Below are 19846 nucleotides of genomic sequence, written 5' to 3'. Positions count from 1 at the left end.
TTCACGAACCCAAGGAAAGCTTCTCCGATTCCATCGCAGAGAGCAGGAGTCAATCACGAGCCGTTATCCGATACATCTGTTTTTTTTATTTCATATATGTTAATAGAGCCGCCGGCCCCACTCTACACCCGGATGCGTCATTTAATGAGCACTCACCTGGTCCAAGTCCACTAGCGCGTGACGCATTGATTACCTGAAGGCGCCACGCAACGGTGGCCCGGATGGGTCAACGCCACGGCGAAAACCACACCATAAATTTAATGCTTTTTCACACAGATCCACCTGAGGGGCAACAGGGTTTAAATTACACTTTGTTATGAAAAGTGCTTTTCATCATTAGCTTTTGCATGGCTAGTTTATATAAATATATGTAGGTTTTAAATAGTTAAATTATATGAGGAAGGGTTTTAGTAATAAAACCTCACTCCATATAATTTTATTTTTGCAATGGTAATACATTGGACCCATTTGAAAAAAGACGTGCGTGTTTACTTTTTGTTTCGAGCGCCTTACCCCAAATAAATGCATACATGTCAACCCATAAGGTTTGTCCGTATTTCTTACGGATTTTTAAGTGTTGCTAAAGCATACGGGCGTATTTGGAAATGAATACGGATTTAACTGTTTTCATGAAAATAATAATATTAGTATATATTGCTTACCCTTTTTAAATGTATTTCGTATTTACTGTCGGCTACGTGCTACACGTGTGCATAAGCTCGATTTTAAACAACAACCGGTCACAAAATCTCGTCTATCGCGCGAGAGACTTCTAACAGTTTCCTGACATGCGCAGTTAAGAAATTTGTGTTAGCGCGAAAATTGCGAGTCGTTCGCAGTGGTTGAGAAAATGGGGGACAGGCCGGCCAAAAAAACAAGATACACCGGACGTTTTCGTTCGGAATGGACGGATTTATTTAAGGTAATTGGTCCGTCAAAACTCGGAGAAGAGTATGCATCATGTTCGCTTTGTTCACGGGACATTAAGGTTGCGGCATCTGGCATTTACGATGTCAAAGAACATTTGAAATCAAAGTTGCACGAGAGAAATGTGAAGCAACAAAAAAGTCAACCGTCCCTGTGATATTTAGAAATCTGTTTTTTCTTTGTGCAATAAAATGTCATTTGGAACAAGATACTGTCAATGTCTTCATATAAGAAAGAAAGTAAGGTAAGATTAATGTTATTGCATGAAACAGCTTTAGTATTGATAAAACTGACATAAGGATTTTTATGGGAAAATAAGGATTTTATGGGTTTGTAATACAGGTGGGACCAAATTAGGGTTGACATGTAAGTAAATGTTCTCTTTTAAGTGAACTTGTACGCACCTTACCCGCATAATTCTACATTCAACCTGCCACTCAGACGTGAGTTGATGTAAGGAGACCACAGGGTGGAGATCGAAATTGTTTGTGTACACTTCTTGAACCACTGGCGTAATTACGACGCTAATTGCTAACAAATCACCTCTGAGCAGACGCGGCTTCATCCCGTCGTCTTTATTTGCGCGCCTTTTGAAGTGACGAACCGGTAGATGACATAAAGGCGAGAGGCAAAGTTATTTGCCTCCAGGCCACAACAGATTTAACGGAGCACTTTGCGCTCCAACTGTGTGAAATGTCACATATTCAAACCGGCCAATCACAAGGTGGCTTTTGAGCAGTTGACTCCGCCCACTTGATGATGGGAACGAATCAGCATTTCAATATGTGTGTGTGTGTGTTCTTGTATTTCTATGCTTCTTTGGCATAACTTTTAATTGATATCACACCTTTTTTGTGTGGTCCACATACTGGAGAACAATTCTAGGACGGTCTTGCGCATGTGTTCTTTTCATTCTATGCTACTTTGATGTAAGTGTGTGCGCGCACAGAGCACCCTGTGAAGGACAGTCCTTTTGTACAGTCACAATTTGGACATTCCTACGTGATTATAGCGCTGCCTTCCAAGCTGCATTCTTGCCTGCTGTACGCCATAAATTGAATTCACTCACTCACACACACACACACACACACACTCTCACAAACACACACAGTCAGCCTTCCTCTTTTTCCGTCTCCTCTTCTTTTCCGTTCCTCCGCGTCCCCTCGCTTTGTCAAAAGTTTTCCACGTGGCTCAAAGTCCGACATCTGGGTCAGCTTAGGCGCAACAAAAACTTGCAGGATATTGTTGGCAGGATGTGGGAATGCTCAGTGGGAATCCCCAATATACACACACACACACACACACCTATACACACTATGAATGAAACTTTCATTGCTTGAATGAGGACAAGAAAGAGCCACTACCATTTGGTTAAATATCACATTTAATAATTGGAAAGAATGCATGAGTCATTACCCAAAAAAAAAAAAAAAAAAAGAGATTACAAAAAAGTGCAAGAAGGAGGGAAAAAACATTCCAGTGATTAACTCGATAATATAATCAACCATGATTCAATATTATGTTCACATTCTGGTCCCGTGCAATCAGTTTCATGTCTTTTCGGTGCAAGAAACATTCAAAAGGCCTGCGTGTTGTGCTTTGAGGAGTGAAAAAGATGTGCTGCATTCAATGACCCTCGGGTTTGTGCGGGAACCCACAAACTACAACCACAGTGTGTACAGTACTGTGTAAAAGTATTTTGTTTGTGATTGTAGCATTTAGCTAGAATTACCGCAGGAGACCTCCTTCAAGGCAAGTGACACTGCAAAAATCAAACAGTGAACAACAATGGAGGAATATGAAGGATTTGTTTATGTGAAGAGACTAAGGGCAAAATCCAATCAAGCTGAGACTGTGGAGTGCTTTTTGATAAGCTAGGCTAACATTGTAGCGGCTCGTACTGTCTTGGGGTGAATGGATGGAAATTGCAAAAACGACACCGCATTGATGCATCGGTGAGCTAAACATAATGGAGGAGCAAATTTCATCCAAGTGGAGACTGTGGCAACAGACTAAGTTATCAAACAGTGAAAACCAGGCCACATCGAACACATCAAAGTGAGCCTCGCTTAATGAACAACAATGAAGGAGAACGAAGGTGTCATGTATGAGATGGAAGGGCAAAGTGCAGCCAAACGGAGACTGTGGCAAGATGATAAGCTAATGTTATCATATTTTATTCCTAACCCAGTATTTTAAATTGCTGTAGTGATGGTTGGCGTTGTTTACTTTGGTGGAGAATAATTTCATCTGAGTGCACAATGAGGGCAAAATGCAGCCAAGTGGAGACTCTGGGCAAATTGTACATACTGTACAGTAATGTACATATCATGCCGTTTGCTGTTTTATGAAGACGTCCTTTTGCACAGTACTGTACATGTGTTGTTTGAACAATTGCGCAAGGCCCCAGAAAAATGTTCCTCATCTCCTGTGATTTACAACCCCCCCCATCCCTCCCCCCTCGCCATTCCTTCCTTCAACCCCCTCCCTCCCGTTTCCTCTACTCCGCCGACTTCGGCTTGTCGTCCGTCTTGAACTCCAGGAAGAAGTCGTTGCAGGCCACGGTGAGGGCGCCCATCAGGATGATGAACTCGGTGAAGTCCACCTCGCCGTCGTTGTTGGCGTCCAGGTCGTTCATGATCTTCTCCACCGCCTCGTTGTCTTTGGAGGTCTGTGGGAGCCAAATGGAGAATGCGGGCCTTGTTTTTTTGTGTTGCTTGTTCGTACATGTCCGCGCATACCTTCGGCGCACTCTCGCTTACCCCCAAGTAGCTTCCCAGCTCTTCCAGTAACAGCTCCTTGAGCTCGCCCCGGCTCAGCGTGTACTTGTCGCCCTCCTTGCCCGAGTATTTGTGGAAGGTTTTGATGAGCATCTGCATGGCGCTTTCCAGGTTGGAAGAGGGCTCCTTGGACATGCTGGGGGTGGTAAAACAAGTAGAACGGTCAGGCTCGGCCGCCAAATGCCCGCTCCGGACCCCCCCGTGCGATTGGCTAGCATGTGCGCTCACATCGGCGAGCGAGGGCACGGGTTCCGGAGCCACCAGTAAGAAGATTCATGCATGGGTAGGAAGGTGAAAGGTCATGTTGAGGGTCAATGTATCAGTATGGCTGCCTGTATGGAATGGGGACCCTAAACCAGGAGGAGCCCCATGATATCAATGCAGGAGGGATTTTTGTGTGTGTATGTTTAGTATTGATCACTTAATAAGGACGAAAATCTATTTAACAGTTCCATCATGATGACTGGGGACCATAAAACAGGATATTCTGTAGCCATCTGTTGATTGATTTAGTAATATCATGGGGACCTCTTTCAATGTGGGGACCTTAACTCATTCACTGCCATTGACGGCTATAGACGTCAAAAATTCATTTGAACGATGGCTATTGGTTTAACATTTTTTCCCACTTTTGTTTACAAGAGTATGAAAACCTAGAAATGTGTGATTAATTGTGAGTTAACTAGTGAAGTCATGCGATTGATTACGTTAAAAAAATTGAATCGCCTGACGCCCCTAATTTTTAATAATCTTTTCTTTTTCTTTTTTTAAATTGCGTCAGGCGATAATTTTTTTAAAATTTTTTTTATTTTTTTTTTATTTAGACTCACGATTAATCACAAATGTAATATATGTTCTGAATGTACAATAAAAAAAATCTAGGTTTTCATACTCTTATCAACAAAAGTGGAAAATATGTTAAACTAATAGAAATAGTTTAAATGATTTTTTTTTACGGCTATAGCCGTCCGTCAATGGCAGTGAATGAGTTAAATTGAGAGAGACACACCATAATAATAATGATAATAAGAGGTGTATTCCTTGTGTGTGTGTTCCCCATGATCAGTTTACACACTCACATCATGGGGACCTCTTTCAGTGTGGGGACCCTAAATCGTTTTTTTTTTTTTCTTTACTTACAAATTTCTCATGTTTTTCCATTTGTGTGTGTGTGTGTGTGTGTGTGGTAGTGTAAAGATGCATTAGGTCAGCTTATTTGTCGGTGAGGCTTTTCAAACGATCTTACACACATTGTGTCAGGCATCTTGGCGCTTCTGCTGCTACCGCGGCGCTGTGGAGACTGCGCACAGACACAGACAACTCGCTGTCAATCAGTTGGGGGCTGTGGTTAGCAACAACATACAGCAACGTCACCTCAAATGCGACGCACGCAACAGGACACCGCACACGGGCCTCAGAAACAGGAGTTCAGAACAGTCAGAGAGACCCTGCCAAGCTATAAAAAATAACTCATGTTCAAGGATCAAATGTCTCTCCCTGACATCGCGTGTAATTATCCAAAATGGACACCGGCAGTGAAACACAAACCTCACCTGGTGACCGGGGACGCCAAGAGGCCGCGTAATCCGAGGTGCTCGATGAGACCAGGCCTCCACACTCGCTTATGTCAGCCGGCCTCCCCAAACTCCAAAGCTATTTTTAGAGCCTAGCTTGTACCATATCAACCGTTGTAGGATGGAAACGACGGCCGAGACAATAGAAAACGAAAAAAACTACACAAAACGGGAGAAACCGGACGGTATGAGTGGCACCGCAAATCAGGAGAAAATCAAAAATATGAATAGAAGAGTTTTTCTAATGTAAGATTGTTTCTTCTTTTTTTTTTTTTTTTTCAGGAGAGCTCAGTATTGTTCATTCGATTTGACATCATCATTGCTCTCCTTTTTTTTTTTTAAAAAAAACAAACAAATAAATTAAAAAAATGTAATAAATGTTTTTTTTTTAAAATATATATACATATATATATATACATATACACACACATATATATATATATATATATATATATATATATATATATTTTTTTTTTTTGTATGTGGGTGAGTATGTGTATGTGCGTGTGTGTGTGTATTCATCAGTTCACCTAAAGCCCATTAAAAAAAATCCCATACTAATAATATAATATAATAATAAGATTGTTTCTTCTATTAGTGTCTGCATACGGACAATTGTCATTTTCAACCATTCTGAGAAGCTCTTGTAGCATGGGAAAAACCCATAATATGAAGACACCCCCCCCCCCCTTTTAATGACTGTATGAGGACAATAGTCTGTTAAAATATTCACATAATGGGGGCCTCCTGCAATTTGGGGACCCCCTAATGCAGGCCCTTTTCTGAAATAGGATTCATAATGCTTAAAGAGTCCCATCGCGGCGAGCTTTTGCAGTATTGGGACCAAAAGTCAGGAGAAAAACCACATCGTGGGAATGCGTGAGAGATTGAAAAGCTGATTTTTAGATAGTATTATGTTGAAAACAGTTTGGTTTAACAGTCATGGCGACCACAAATCAGGAGAAACTCCATGCTATGAACGGTGGAGCTTTTCTGGAGCAGGATTCTTTTCTGTTATTCATGCCTGAATGTAGACAAGAGTCCGTTTGTGGGGACCCCCCAGCGGCGTGGGGGGGACCACAAATCAGGAGTAAACCATATTTGCAAGAAGGCAGGAGCGAGCCGCAAGTTGATTGTTGTCAGATATTCATGACAACAATAGCCTGTTCAAAACATTTACAGCTCTTGCGGCACGGGGACCACAAATCAGGAGAATCCCCATAATAGGGTATAATAATTAAAGAATAATAAACGGAAGTAAAAAAAAAATAATAATAATCCTGTCACTTGTAAGTGTGTACGTTACCAAATGACTAAATAATTCTAGGAGACGTTTGAATGTCTTACCTGGCGGAGTGCCTCCCGAGTGCTGGACGAGGTGCAGAGGGCGGTCGAGCTGGACGAAGACAGAGATGGATGAGGACAGAGCGGGACGAGCGGCTTAAATATCACCACCTTCCCGCTGCCCCTCCTCCTCCTCCTCCTCCTCCTCAACCCCAAAATGTCCTTCACCCAGCCTGTCCCCTTTCGGGCCTTCTTCTTATCGCCCCTGACCGACCGACCGACCGACCGACATATCCAAGCAGGTGTCTTCTGTCCGTTGCAGTCAAGGGTGGAAAAACACACAGAAATGACCTCCGTTGACCTCTTCATGAATAAACTACAGCTACGTATCCAATCTACATGTACGGTATGGATCTTCTTAGGTGTCCTGGTGTTCGCCACTTATCTGCATGTCTCTTTCTAAGTGTCCATGTACGGTGTTTCTCTCTCTATATTCATTTGTTTAATATGCATCTTTGAATGTATCCATGTATCGACCTATATATCAATGCGTGGGTCTTTCTGTCTAAGCATCGTGTACCAATTATGGATCAATACATTGATCCTGAGACTAGATTTATCTATTTATCATCATCAGTCATTTCGATACTCCAGAAATGATCAGGGAACTTCTGGAGTCAGAGAAAAGGGGGGTGAATCATTTTGTACATTCTTCTTTTCAGATATTTATTTGTAAAAAAAAAAAAAATAATAATAATAATAATAAATAAATAAATAAATAAATAAAATATATAAATAAATAAAATATATAAACTTCATTCCACTTCACGATTGTGTCCCACTCGGCATCGATTCTTTATTTTTTGAATCAAATTTTTTTATATCTACGTTTGAAGCCTTAAATGTGATAAAAGGTCAAAAAGGTCAAAAAGGTCAAAAAGGTCAAAAAGGTCAAGAGGGGCAAATACTTTTGCAAGACACTGTATGTGTAAACATTGACTGACCTAGCACATTTTAATCAGAGATGGCTTTATGTGTCCTTGAACGTATTTTTGACGGCCATTAAAAAAAAAAAAAAAAATTTTCAAAAAATAAATATAATTAAAAAAAAAAAAATTCTAGCATATCAGGTTTTTGAGATATTTTTATTTTTTAAGTTTGACCTATAAAATCTGGCGCAATGCCAATTTTACCATGCACTGTAATTGATAGCTAACTTTATAGAAAGAAAAAAAAAATCCACGTTTTGCTTTTAATTCATAATAATAATAATTAAACTATTATGAAAACCTGATGTGCTAGGGGGAAATCATCTACAAAAGTTGACTTACGTAGGCCCATCAGCTTGACCGTTGCTATCCATGTATCCGATCCTTGTATCTGTCTACTGTACATTACGTGTGTCCCATATCAGACACATTGTGTAGGTCAAGGAGACACATACATCAAAGTGGTTGGGCTAGGTTGTCACAGTTTTATTATTCATGATCAGCGTTAAAATGATACAGCGTTTACATAGTATGAATTGATGGATTGCTAACTAACATAGCGACGCAGCGGGACAGTAGACGGAGATGCTAAACGCACTCACACACACAGACACACACTCTGGCATTTGGTGGCTGGCACATTACAGGACTGCACAGTATCTCTCGGTCTCTTTCTTATCTTCATTTCCATCTTGAGTGGGGACATGTTTGCAAACACTCCCTGCTGCTTTTTTTCCTCCCCGGCGTGTTTTTTTTTTTTTCAGCATCTGCACGGAGTTAGCGCTTTTATAGGCGCGGCTCACGAAAAAAAAGCAGTCGACAAAAAGACTAAATGAGATGTTTCCGGGCTGAGGTATGAGGTTCACTGTCAAGACATCAATCCAGTTTTCCCTCTTTTTTTTTTTTGCTCTCTCTCCCTACGATGGACCAAAGATCACATTTAAAGCCTGCAAAGATCGCACGCACATTCATGCCTTATGTACACGGGAAGCAGGACTGATATGTTGCTATTAGTACCTTGAAAAGGGAAGTACAGTGAACCCCGCTATAGCGCTGACTTATGTATTTTATTTTATTTTATTTTTATTTATTTATTTATTTTTTAATTTTTTAATTTTTTTTTTTTTTACAAAAGTCCGAATTTGGTGCACCGAGGTTTACGGGAGGAGATGCAGACGAGTAAATTAGGGAAGAAGTAGAGGCATAAAAGGGCCTAAACATCATAGTTTGTATATATCAGAGAGAATAAATTGATTGACAAAAATTCCAAATTCCATCATTTTTTTTTTTTTAAAGGTTTTGTCATCCATGCTTATTTCTCCTAGCCTGTCGATGGCGTTTTGTGTTGTGTTAGCATTAAGCTAGCGGACTTAGATAAAACTCCTTTATTTTATGCGTCATTTCTTCTGGGAGTGAAAAATAAACAGCCTGAAGCAAGCGGGTTCTTTTTGTCTCTATTTTGCGTAATTTCATGTATGGCTGGTGATTCCGGAACATATCTCGTGCAAAAAGCGGGGGTTCACTGCATTCGGGTTAATACACATACACAAGTATATAAAAAAATACAGAAGCCCCAAATGCCCAATATGTTAGTCATCATTGGAATAAAAAAAAAAAAAAAAGGGTGTATAAAGGCTGAGCAGAGTGCGCAATATTTACAATGGGAGTGCCAGGAGCACATGACTTTTATTTGCCAAGCACTTTGCATTGTGCACGTCGTAGTGGTTGTGTTACTGGTGGTGGTGTTAAGGTCTACAGTATGTGCAACTTGAGCTCTTTTTCCTCAGCCCTGCATTATTGACGACGTGACAATTTACGAAGCATTAAATCGTAATTAACAAACGGGCGGAGAAGGGGAAGCTTTACATACAAATGCATTGCGACTCATGATATTGGGTGGATTTTTTTTTTTCTCCAGAGGCTCAGTTTGCTCGATAAACAGGCTTTCGGGAAATTGTGTGTGTATCCCAAGGGTGTGTGTTGTCTAATCCGGTCGGGGTGGAGATCCATTGGCAGGTCAAACAGGGTCTTTATACTAACTGAGGGCCACAAACAAACAAAAAAACAAAAAAGCACCAGCCTGGGCGGTAGGAATGTTATTCAAACAACTCCCACAGCGGGAATTTTGCATTTTTTTAAACAAAAGGTTTGTGGTTTCAGTCAAATGCTGCATTCAGGAAAACTGGGAAGTGTCACACCTCTGAAGAAGCTAAACTTGTTTTCAGTGTTTGAATATCAAACATCCCAGTTTCCCTGAATGCAATGTGAATGATTTTTCCATGGTGGAAATGTTTGAGGATTGACTCTCAATCTTTCCAGGCGGGATTCTTTTGGCCTCCAAGCTGTCCCAAAACAAACGTTTATCCAGTTGGCATGGAGGCATGGCTGCAGTTGTCTCGTTCGTTTGTCACCCCTAGTGTAAAAAATATTCTACAATCCCAATCCGGATCCACCCTCACTTTCTTTCCACTCAGGACTATTTCCACCGTACCCCACCTTGCAACCCACGAGGATAGTTTTGGATTCCCTTCCTTGTGTCTTAATTATTTAGTGGCGCACCTGATCTCCGTGTCTAATTGTGGCTGCTGAGGGTTTAATGTCGCTTCCAGGTGAAGTGAGGATATAAAAAGAAGAGGAAGAAAAAGGAGGAGGCGGGAATGCAGAGTTTGGTAAGCGGCAACACAATGTGTTTATTGTCGGGCCAAAATCAGCACCAAAAAGCACTTGTGAGTCACAAAAAAAAAAGGGAGAATATTAATTAGCAATAAAGGAATTAAAGTCATGAATGATAAGAAACTACAATTGGATGCATTAAGGGTGGCTGGATAACAATTCCCTTTCGAGCAGAGGGGGTGTATACGCCGCTCTATTTTCACATGATATGAGGTAAATGTGCTCTATTAGTGGCATGCACATGCTAGCAGTGGTATGTTGTTTAGCGTGGCCGCTATGGTGTAGTGGTTGTACACATGGCGTCGCTCTAGTGCATTTGACACCACAAATACTTATAATTCATAGTATAAATCTGATTGTGGTCATATCTCTGTCATAAAGTTAGCACTTCACTTCATCCCTGTTGCTGCTGTTGTAGTGCTAGGTAGCCAAGTGGCAAGCTAACTAGTTAGCACTTCACTTCATCCCTGTTGCTGCTGTTGTAGTGCTAGGTAGCCAAGTGGCAAGCTAACTAGTTAGCACTTCACTTCATCCCTGTTGCTGCTGTTTTAGTGCTAGGTAGCCAAGTGGCAAGCTAACTAGCTATCTTACTGTATTTCTGTTGTGGTCAATTTTAGGGTTCAATTAGCGGGCATCGAAATTACCACAATACAACACTAGTGAGCTAACTAGCTAATTAGCTTGGTTGCTAGCTACATACAGTTGCTCGATATCTAGCTAGCTAGTTAGCTTGATAGTAGCAGTGCGACTTCCATCTTTGTGGAATTTTCTACAAAATGTGAACTAGAATCTGGCTGCCATCTTTTAATCTAGAATGACCACTTCAAATCCTCCATAACAAATAAATTGACAAAAGGAAAAAAAAAAATCCTAATGTACATCATCTATTTTACAATCTAAATTGCTCTTCTCACAAATAACGTTTCATTTTTGTCACTTTGCTATTGTATATTTGCTAGCTAGCTAGTAGATAGATAACTTGCTAGGTCTATATAACTATTGGTAGTGGCTACCTAACGGTAGGTAGTCATTTATAAGCGAATAGTGAATTATGGTAGCTAAAAACAGAGATAGCTACTGTATGTAGAGAAATTCCCCACAATAAAAGGCTAATCAGATGGTAGTGATATATAGCGTGATAGGGCTAGATAATGCTTGATAGGTGTCCTTTTTTTCATGGTAGTGAGCTAACTAGCCAGCTGACTTACCAGCTTTTTAGTGTCTTATCTACTTATTCATAGGTGTGTATTTTTTTAAATACACGCAGCTAGAAAACAAGTACAATTAGTAAGATTGGTAGCTTGGTTCGTAGGTACTTGTATACGAGAGATAGCTAAATAGACAGAAAGCTATTAAAAGGGCTAGTTAGCTTGATAAGTAGCTAACTACCTTGCGATGTTTGATAAATCAAGTAAGCTAGCTAGTGGTCATATCTGTCATAAATGTAGGCCTTTAGCTGTTGTAGTGGCTCTTAGTGTTGATGTGGTGCAGTTATTATTATTCATATTATTATTATTATTGTTATCATTAGTGTGATGGATGGAAAGATGGATGGATTGATTGTCCCCTACGAGGTGGCAGATTCCTCAGGCTTCTTCTCGGCTTCTTCTTCGGCCGCGTTGGCCGTCTTCTCCGCCGCTTCCTCGGCCATCTTTTCTGTCTCCTCCGCCACGGCGCTCTTCTCCTTCACCGCCACCTCCACACTCGAAGATGTCACTTCGACGCTCGGTGAGGTCACCTCCACGCCGGGTGCGGTCACGTTCACGCTCGGTGAGGTCACGTCCACGCTCGGTGAGGTCACGTTCACGCCAGGTGGGGTCACGTCCAGCCCAGTTGACGTCAACTTCACGCTCGGTGCCGTCGCCTTCATGCTCGGGAAGGTCACCTCCACAGGCTTCTCCACCTCCTCCTCCTTCTCCTCCACCTCCGTCTTGACGTCCAACTTCATCTCCGTCTTTCCGTCCGCGTTTGCTTCCAGCTTGACTTCTGGGGTTTCTGTCTTCGGGACTGCGTTGTCCGGGGTGGCGTTGTCCACGGCGGTACTCTGGGCGTTTTGGGAGGGCTGGGCGTCGTTGCCGCGACAACGCTGCTCACTGACGGTCTTGGCCAGGTAGCCCACCAGCTTCATGTACTCCTCGAAGCCCACCTTGCCGTCCTGGTTGGCGTCCAGACCCTTGCCCATGTTGTTGACCGCCTCCTTGCTGTCCGTGTCCTACACAGAGACAAATCACTATTAATCATGGCGTATAATATGGAGCTCTGATTCTCAAACATTTTACACATTAAAATACATTAACGTGTCTGGGTTAATCAAAAACGAGGCTGTGGCTTTTCCCTAAGAAGTCAATTTCATATTTTTGCAAACCACTGTGATATGATGAAAGGAAAAGGTGATTATTAGAATTTGTGTTTTGTTTCCTGACCGTCAGGATGTTGCCGAGTTGGCTCTTGACCAGGTTCTGGAAGTCTTTGGGTCCCAAACTCTCCTTCCCTTTGCCGGACTTCAGGAAGACCTTGACCACCGTCTGAATGGCTTCCTCCATGACTTCCCTCTCTAATAACACACAAGGTACACGAGATTCATACAGTACAGATTCAAATGTATAGGTAGGCTTCAGTGAAGTGCCGTGAGTGGAAAAAGATTCCACTAGTGACATGTGCAAGAAGGCCCAAGCGTGTGATTGAGAGGCACAATGGCTGCCGCGATCTTTGATAGGTCATCTGATCTGTTGAGGCTTCCGCCGCCACCCGTCGCTTCGGATTACCCGTTGTGCTCATCTCGTGTCTCCGATCCACTCTCCCTTACGCTCTCCTGACCTTTTGTGTACGTCAGATTGTTTTCAGGCCATTATGTCAGTTTTCTTTCACGAAAAAGAGAGCATTTTTCAAGAAAAATGCCAGAGATGAGTCCCATATGCATTTTTCTCGCTAATTATTTTTTTTGAAGAAAAATTGTCTCGTTTTAGAGTCTCGTTTTTTGAAAACGTAATATTGTTTCTTGAAAAGAATATTTTTTTTTCCGAAGAAATGTTATATTTTCCAAGGAATAAGTCACATTTTCAAAAGAAACACTTTTACATTTCTTTTTGGGGAAAATAAGAACAATTTTCAAGAAAATAGTCACATTTTCTAGAGCAATAAATTGCATTTTTCTAGATATTATTTCCAAGAAAAATTATTTCAAGGAAAAACAATCAGTAGTTTCTAGTAGTAGTTTTTCTAGGAAAAAAAGTCAAAAATAGTAACATTAATTTCTAGAAAAAATGTTGGCCATTTTTTTTTCTAGAGCAACAAGTTTTGTTTTTCAATGAGTCAAGCTTTTTTTTATTTTAAGAAAAAACATCATATTTTACAAAGAAAAAAAGTATTATTTCTAGAAAATAATAGTAACGATAATACATTTTATTCATAGGCGCCTTTCTGGACACTCAAGGTCACCTTACATACATACGTATTGTAGATATGATACATTTGCATTTCATGTTTAGCGCTGTAACTGCTTTTTATTTTGCTAGCTTTTCCACTTCCTTCAGAAGATGCAAAGCATGCGTGCGTGTGGGTGACCTCTCCTCGCAGGAATTCCATTCACGACTGCTTTGCGGCGCAGGAATTTACAGGCCGAGCCACCGACCGCCGGCTCCTTCTTTCTTTTGCCCCAAAGCCACGAGAGAGCAAAGCGACGACGTACTCTGGAGTCTTTCAGCGCGCGCTTTGAACGCCGCAACAGCTACACGCACGTAACACTTATTAGAACAAGGCACTTAGGGCTTAAAGCTTAGTGAACCACAATTCAGGGGGAAAAACTGTGAGAAAAAAACGTCTAATTAGGGCTAAAAAGTAAAGAAAATATATCTTTAAAAAACAAGCAAAAGCATAGTTTTGTTACTAGATTTTGTTGTTGAATTAATTAGGTTTTTTTCAAGGGTTTTTATAGCAGTATTACGAGGGGCCGCAGAAGACCCGCTGTCCTCCCTGTCCTGGCAAGTTTTGTGCAACATGACTTGTTTCCATCCTCCAGTGGAGCCAGTGTGGCGCCAAACAAGCAGCACTTCAAGCTGCAAACAATTACAGAGCAGGGTGTGAGTTGTCAAATGTTTGTGTGTCGTTGGGGTTTTTGCATGAAAATGAAAAAAAAAAACAAAAAGGACAGGCAGGCATTTAAAATACTTATGTTGAAAACTTGGGAAACACAAAGTATTCTTTGACTAACTTGCAGTAGATATAAAAAGTCCACACACCCCTGTTCAAATGCCAGATTGTTTTTATATTAAAAAAAATAATTCCCATACTTTTTCTACCACCGATATGACATAACCTGCAAAACTGATTAAGAAAAAATATGTCTGAAAGAAGAACACAAAAAAAAAGGTTGCAAAAGTGTGCACACCCTCTTATAATATCTCTCTATATCCCTAGTAAATGTACTGTGACGCGCCATTTGCAGCCTGAGCCTAAAAGCTACCACTCCAAAGCAAGTCAAACATGTACTTCTACATGTGCGTGTTCTTTCTCACATGAATTATTCAGCCTTGCGACATTTGCATCACCTGTTCCACGTCAGGGCGACCAACTAATCCGCCTTATTTGTCCTAAAAGCCCTGAAAAAACAAACTCGCTGCCCAACTGCTGAAATGCACACGGCTTACAACTGGAGGTTTCCCCTTTCCTTGCCCCGTTGAGCGAATGCGATCCCCCCGAGTGTGCGTAGGCTCGCGACAATACACGAACAAACATCAAATATTAACGCAGGATTATATAGAGGTTGTGCGTGGGAATGGTCGCACCAGATGAACGACCAATCTAAACGAATGGGCCTTTAAGAATACCAACAGGCATATGTTCTTTATCCTCTGTGGAGCACAATGACAATGGGCAGTGAAATCATGATGCAACACCTGTTTACTTGTTTGCATTCTATTTAATTCTATTCTTACTGTATGTTATGAAGTGCAGCACCTGTTTTTTGGGGGTGTAAAAAAAAGACTAATATCGTTTTATTAAATATTTTTTTCCCAAAACAAAACTTTTAGCCCATAATGTAACTCTTCCCTCCAAAAATAGAACTTCAAGAATTATTAAAACAGTTTGGTCACTAAAGAATCAAACTTATAGCATTAAGATCCCAAATCTTGACTAAATTTACATAATATTAGCATAAGATTCTGATTTAGATTTTTTTCCCCCCTGAAACAAAAATATTATGTACAACTTCAAACTTGTAAAACCACCTCCAAAAAAAAGCATTTTAAAAAAAGACTACTAATATTACGTAAAAAAAAATTCCCTTTGGAAGAAAACCCTTTACTCCATATTTTTTCCCCCTCCCCAAAATTATATCACTTGCTATTTGCAATTTATTAGTTTTCCCTCCCCGAAACAAACTAGCCATCCGTCATCTCCCATCGTAAACTTTTCTCCATCTTAACACTTTACAGCGGTAACACAATCAAATTTATGACTTTGTATCTTTTAATTAGGCCTGATGTTTCTAGGCGGCTATTCTAGTTGCTTGCTCGAATACTATGGTTGGGGTGGTTAAGGCCCACGGGCCTCAGGTTCCACACCCTTGCCTTAGGGGTGGGTGGACGCGTTCGCTCAAAAAAAAACAAAAAACGCCAATCGATAACTCTTGGCGTGCAGTTTTTGCGCACTTTGGACACCCGGCTCTATAGCATCTTGAAGCAAATTAGTAAAAAGAGGGAATGAAAGAGGAGAAGAAAAAAAAAGATTGCAAAAAGTTATTGGATTAAATCTGTAAATTCCCCCTTTTTAAATGGTCACTGAACACAACGAAAAGCAGCGAAAAAGCCGTCCTTTTTTTTCTTCTTTTTTTTTTGTTGCGGGGTATGGACGTCGAAACGTGGCACAAAACGACGAGCCAAACTTCCCAAGCATCAAACAGACACGTACGATAAATCCACTCACCAAAAAGCGTCGGACCAAGCGTGCAAATGTGCGCAAAAAGTAACTTTTGGAGCTCCTTTTTCTCCTCCCTGTGCTGCTGCAGCAACTCCCGCTTCGAGTCCACGCAACTTGCCAAACTCGTACAACTGCTAAAGTCTCTTCCGTGATTTTCTTTCTTTCTTTCTTTTTTTTTTTTTTTTTTTTGCTTCCCTTCAAACTTTTCCCCCCCACTGACAAGTGAAAGGGCGTGTACCTGGAAGAGCACACAGAAAAGAGAGAGAGAGAGAGAGAGAGAGAGAGAGGGGGAGGGAGGAGGGATCGTGGAACAGCTGGGCAACTTCCACCGAGAAATCATGCAAGTTTGGTTTTTGGCTTGCAATGTCAATTACTTTGGATGCATGTGTGTGTAAATGTGTCTGTGTGTGATGGACACAGCATCCCGAGTGACTTCAAGAGCGCACTTTTCGCTCCATGAAAAAAAGAAGAAGAAAGTTTAACATACAAACTTGGGAACATGCATGCACCTTTTTTTGGTTGTAGACCAATTTTTTTTTTTTTTTTGTGGACCACAAATAGATATGTCCACCAGTAGAATATTTTCTGGAAACGGTGCAATTCACGTTATTTTACCAAATTATTTTCAGTTTCTGAGAAAACCCCCCCCAGAGAAAATTTCAAATAAATATAAAAAATACCCAGTTAAAAAAAAAAAAAAAAAAACTGATGGAAATGGGGCAATTCATATATTGACGGGCTTCTACATTTCCATCATTATTATTTTTTAAGGGAGAATAAAAGTAAAATAAAAAAAAAAAAAAAAAACAATCTACATTATTTTACCATATTTTGCCACATTTTCATCAGTACAAAAACAAACAAAAAACAGGAAAAGTTAAGCTAGTGGAAAGTGGACAATTATTTTTATTATAATTTTATGTTCCTGTTAACCAGCATTAAAAAATACAAAAAAAATTACCGAAAAAAAAAAAAAAGTGACAACGTAAACATATTAGCAATATGTCAATAATTACTAGCATTGTTTCCCGCCGTATAGCTCAGTCATTTTCAGTCATCGTAGTCCATAAAGGTTGAAAATAGGTAATTCTTGTTTCTTGAGTTTGTTGTGTTTTTTCTCGTTTTTCGAAAAAAGTTGAAATACGACTTTAGCAAATATGCTAACGTAATGTGCTAATCTAGTAAATTGGTGTGTTTTTGGGTGAGCTGGAGCCTAACATAGGCTCAATTACTTGCAGTTTTTTTTTCCTATTCACATTAGACTTCTGTCTGACAATTTATAATTCATAGACTTGACTTGATAAAGGACTTATCTGAGCTATTTCGGAAGTGAGACAAATCCTGTAGACACGAGAGTGAACACAATAACAACACGGGGTGGCTATAGCGGGCGAGTTAGCACGTATCGATGCTTAACGCTTGGCTAGCCCGCCAGGTGCAACAAGACACTTGTGGGTAGGATTACAACCGGGCCACTAAATCAAGGCTGTGACTACAGTGAATGAATGACAGGGAGCTGAGGAGACAATGAGGCCTTTAATCTGAGCCAATGGTTAACCAGGAATAAAAGCATGGACGAGGCGGTGGCGTTCTAAGCGACAAAGCCGCCCTGCTTGCCGGCCAGCTTTCCAATCAGCTGCCAGAACTCGCAGAAGGTCAGCTCGCCGTCGGAGTTCTGGTCCAGGGATGACATGAGGCGGTCCACCGCATCCGGTTCGCCAGGCTGAACATAAAACGACGAAAAATGAGAGAATGTCACGTGTGGATGTGGCAACCTGCTGCCACCTATTGGTTGCAAAGTTAGTAGTAGGTGGAAAAACAAAAGCTCAGTAGTAGAACTATATACAGTAAATAAAATAATTAAAAAATTAAAAAAAATTGTTAGTAAGCCATCCCAGTCTCTTTTTTTTTTTTTCAGGCAACCTTGCAGGATACAACCTTTAAAACTGAAGATAGTGACAATAGCTCCGTTGTGGGTAAAAGTTCAGGTAACATGATCCAAGACCAAAATTAAGAAGTTAGACAAAATGACAACATCTGAGTAAAAACACAATAAAAAAAACAAGTATCCAGAAGAAGAAATCAATATAAATCACCAAGATTAGCTTTAAAATGTCAAAAAACGAAATTAGCCCTCTCTAGTTCTCAGATTGTTACATATGCTTCCTTACAGCCATATTTGGGCGATTATGCACAACAGGAAGTGCAATCATGTCCTTCAAGTCGAAGCCATCGTTACCTTGACGAAGTTGGGCAGCTGGGAGGCGACCAGTTGGTGGAACTCGTCCCGGCTCAGCGTGCTGGCAGACCCGTCCTTTCCCGCGTACGCCTTGAACTGGCTGACCAAAGTCAAGATGGCGGCTTCCATGCTGGCTTCACCTGTGGAAAAAAGTAAGATACCAAAGTAAGCTCTGTGGTGTCATAGAATTATAAAGACGAGACATACTGTATAACGTTACCGTGTGGTATGCTAGAAAGGACGTCTTCCCGTCACGGCAATCATGCCCGTCTATTTATATGCCGCGTAGGGATGCAGGGATCAGCGGAAAACACTCCACCTGCCCTCATTTTCCACAACAAAATGCTGATGGCAGGACGTATTAATGTAAGGATTGACAGATAGCATCAGTTTGAACACACGAGACAGAGAGCAGATAATGCCCGTCTAAGCAGAACAGAGTTTATACAAAACATCAGGCAAATGAGGTCATCGCGATCGGCGTGACACCTGCAAGCGATTCAAACATCTTACGTTGGCATTAAAATGATTATTTGGAATGTTTATCATTTAAATCTTCAATTGCTTTGATTAATTTGTTAGTTGGTTTAATTGTTACGTTTTTACCCAAGACGCATTTGTAGCGTAAGATAAACCCATTTGGTAAGGAAAACGGCAGCACCTACTGAGGCACTCTTATTCATTAGGCAACATTTCTTGTATCAGATCGCTCATACAGTGCCCACACCTAATTTTGTGACTCAAAAGTCGCAAAGGTTGCAGTGTACTGCAGTGCGTGCAGGCTGACCTTCTTGAGAATTCAAAGCATGATTGGCGTCCGCTGTGGTTTCGTCATTACTAACATTCTTTGCTGGCGAATTCGTCGCATCACGTTTGACAAGCGACTTTTTGTTTCGCGGACATGCTACGTGCTCCTTTCATCGACAAGCAGTGAAATAGTTTAGATGTAATCAACAGATTCCAGATTTCCAATTCTAACAATCTGACAGCTCGTGTGGGAACTACTAGCGTGCTAACATGCTTGGAGCCATAATTCTCATTTGTAAACAGCAAATGTGTTTATACCCTACTTAAGTTAGATGCTAACATGCTAACAGTTGGTTTTCTAACAAATACATTTGCAAATTTAGTAAGTAGTGGTATTTCACACGAAATGATCAAATGCTAGTAGTTGGTATGCTAACATAGGCTACTCAAAACGCGCCAAGGTGGATCAATAAAAAGTTAGTAACTATTTCACATGAGAGTTGATGCTAACAATCGCTATGCTAACATATTGCAAGATTGCACACAGCACAAACAGCGCTAAGGTAGATCAATAACATGAAAGTAGATAAATCACGCAATGCTGTGGTTGGGTAATGTTTCACTTGGTTTGACCACAATGCTAACATGCTAACTGTATACTAACATTGCAAGAGAGCAATGTGCATAGATAAATCAATCTTGACCTCATGGGAT

The 19846-nt window shown here is 40.8% G+C and overlaps 3 protein-coding genes and 1 long non-coding RNA gene across 6 annotated transcripts; 1 reads left to right on the top strand and 3 right to left on the bottom strand.

The window, feature by feature from the left end:
• Positions 1-3427: 3427 nt before the first annotated feature.
• On the bottom strand, positions 3428-6672 carry s100s (S100 calcium binding protein S). Of its 2 annotated transcripts, none has more exons than XM_077548498.1 (3): positions 6629-6672; positions 3690-3843; positions 3428-3598 (listed from the first exon to the last, which is right to left on the bottom strand). In XM_077548498.1, the coding sequence occupies exons 2-3, from the start codon at positions 3840-3842 to the stop codon at positions 3428-3430; spliced, it is 324 nt and encodes a 107-aa protein (XP_077404624.1). In that variant the 5' UTR covers position 3843; positions 6629-6672. The 2 variants fall into 2 exon arrangements, with proteins under 2 accessions (XP_077404624.1, XP_077404623.1); XM_077548497.1 differs by lacking the exon at positions 6629-6672 and adding an exon at positions 4958-5001.
• A 1353-nt stretch (positions 6673-8025) lies between these two features.
• Positions 8026-12775, bottom strand: s100u (S100 calcium binding protein U). The gene is made up of 2 exons (XM_077548496.1): positions 12651-12775; positions 8026-12439 (listed from the first exon to the last, which is right to left on the bottom strand). The coding sequence occupies exons 1-2, from the start codon at positions 12768-12770 to the stop codon at positions 11795-11797; spliced, it is 765 nt and encodes a 254-aa protein (XP_077404622.1). The 5' UTR covers positions 12771-12775; the 3' UTR covers positions 8026-11794.
• LOC144037210 (uncharacterized) lies at positions 10078-18532 on the top strand. Of its 2 annotated transcripts, XR_013288858.1 has the most exons (4): positions 10078-10223; positions 12657-12796; positions 18065-18134; positions 18320-18532. It is a non-coding gene; the product is annotated as an uncharacterized LOC144037210 (long non-coding RNA). The 2 variants fall into 2 exon arrangements; XR_013288857.1 differs by lacking the exon at positions 18065-18134.
• Positions 17664-18766, bottom strand: s100a11 (S100 calcium binding protein A11). Its single transcript, XM_077548499.1, has 3 exons — positions 18606-18766; positions 18386-18525; positions 17664-17869 (listed from the first exon to the last, which is right to left on the bottom strand). Exons 2-3 carry the CDS (start codon positions 18512-18514, stop codon positions 17738-17740), a joined length of 261 nt encoding a protein of 86 aa, XP_077404625.1. The 5' UTR covers positions 18515-18525; positions 18606-18766; the 3' UTR covers positions 17664-17737.
• Between the last annotated feature and the right edge of the window lie 1080 nt (positions 18767-19846).

Source organism: Vanacampus margaritifer, chromosome 17 (assembly GCF_051991255.1).
Source record: "Vanacampus margaritifer isolate UIUO_Vmar chromosome 17, RoL_Vmar_1.0, whole genome shotgun sequence".
In the NCBI taxonomy this organism is placed as follows: domain Eukaryota; kingdom Metazoa; phylum Chordata; class Actinopteri; order Syngnathiformes; family Syngnathidae; genus Vanacampus; species Vanacampus margaritifer.
This window is presented reverse-complemented; position numbering and strand designations above follow the sequence as displayed.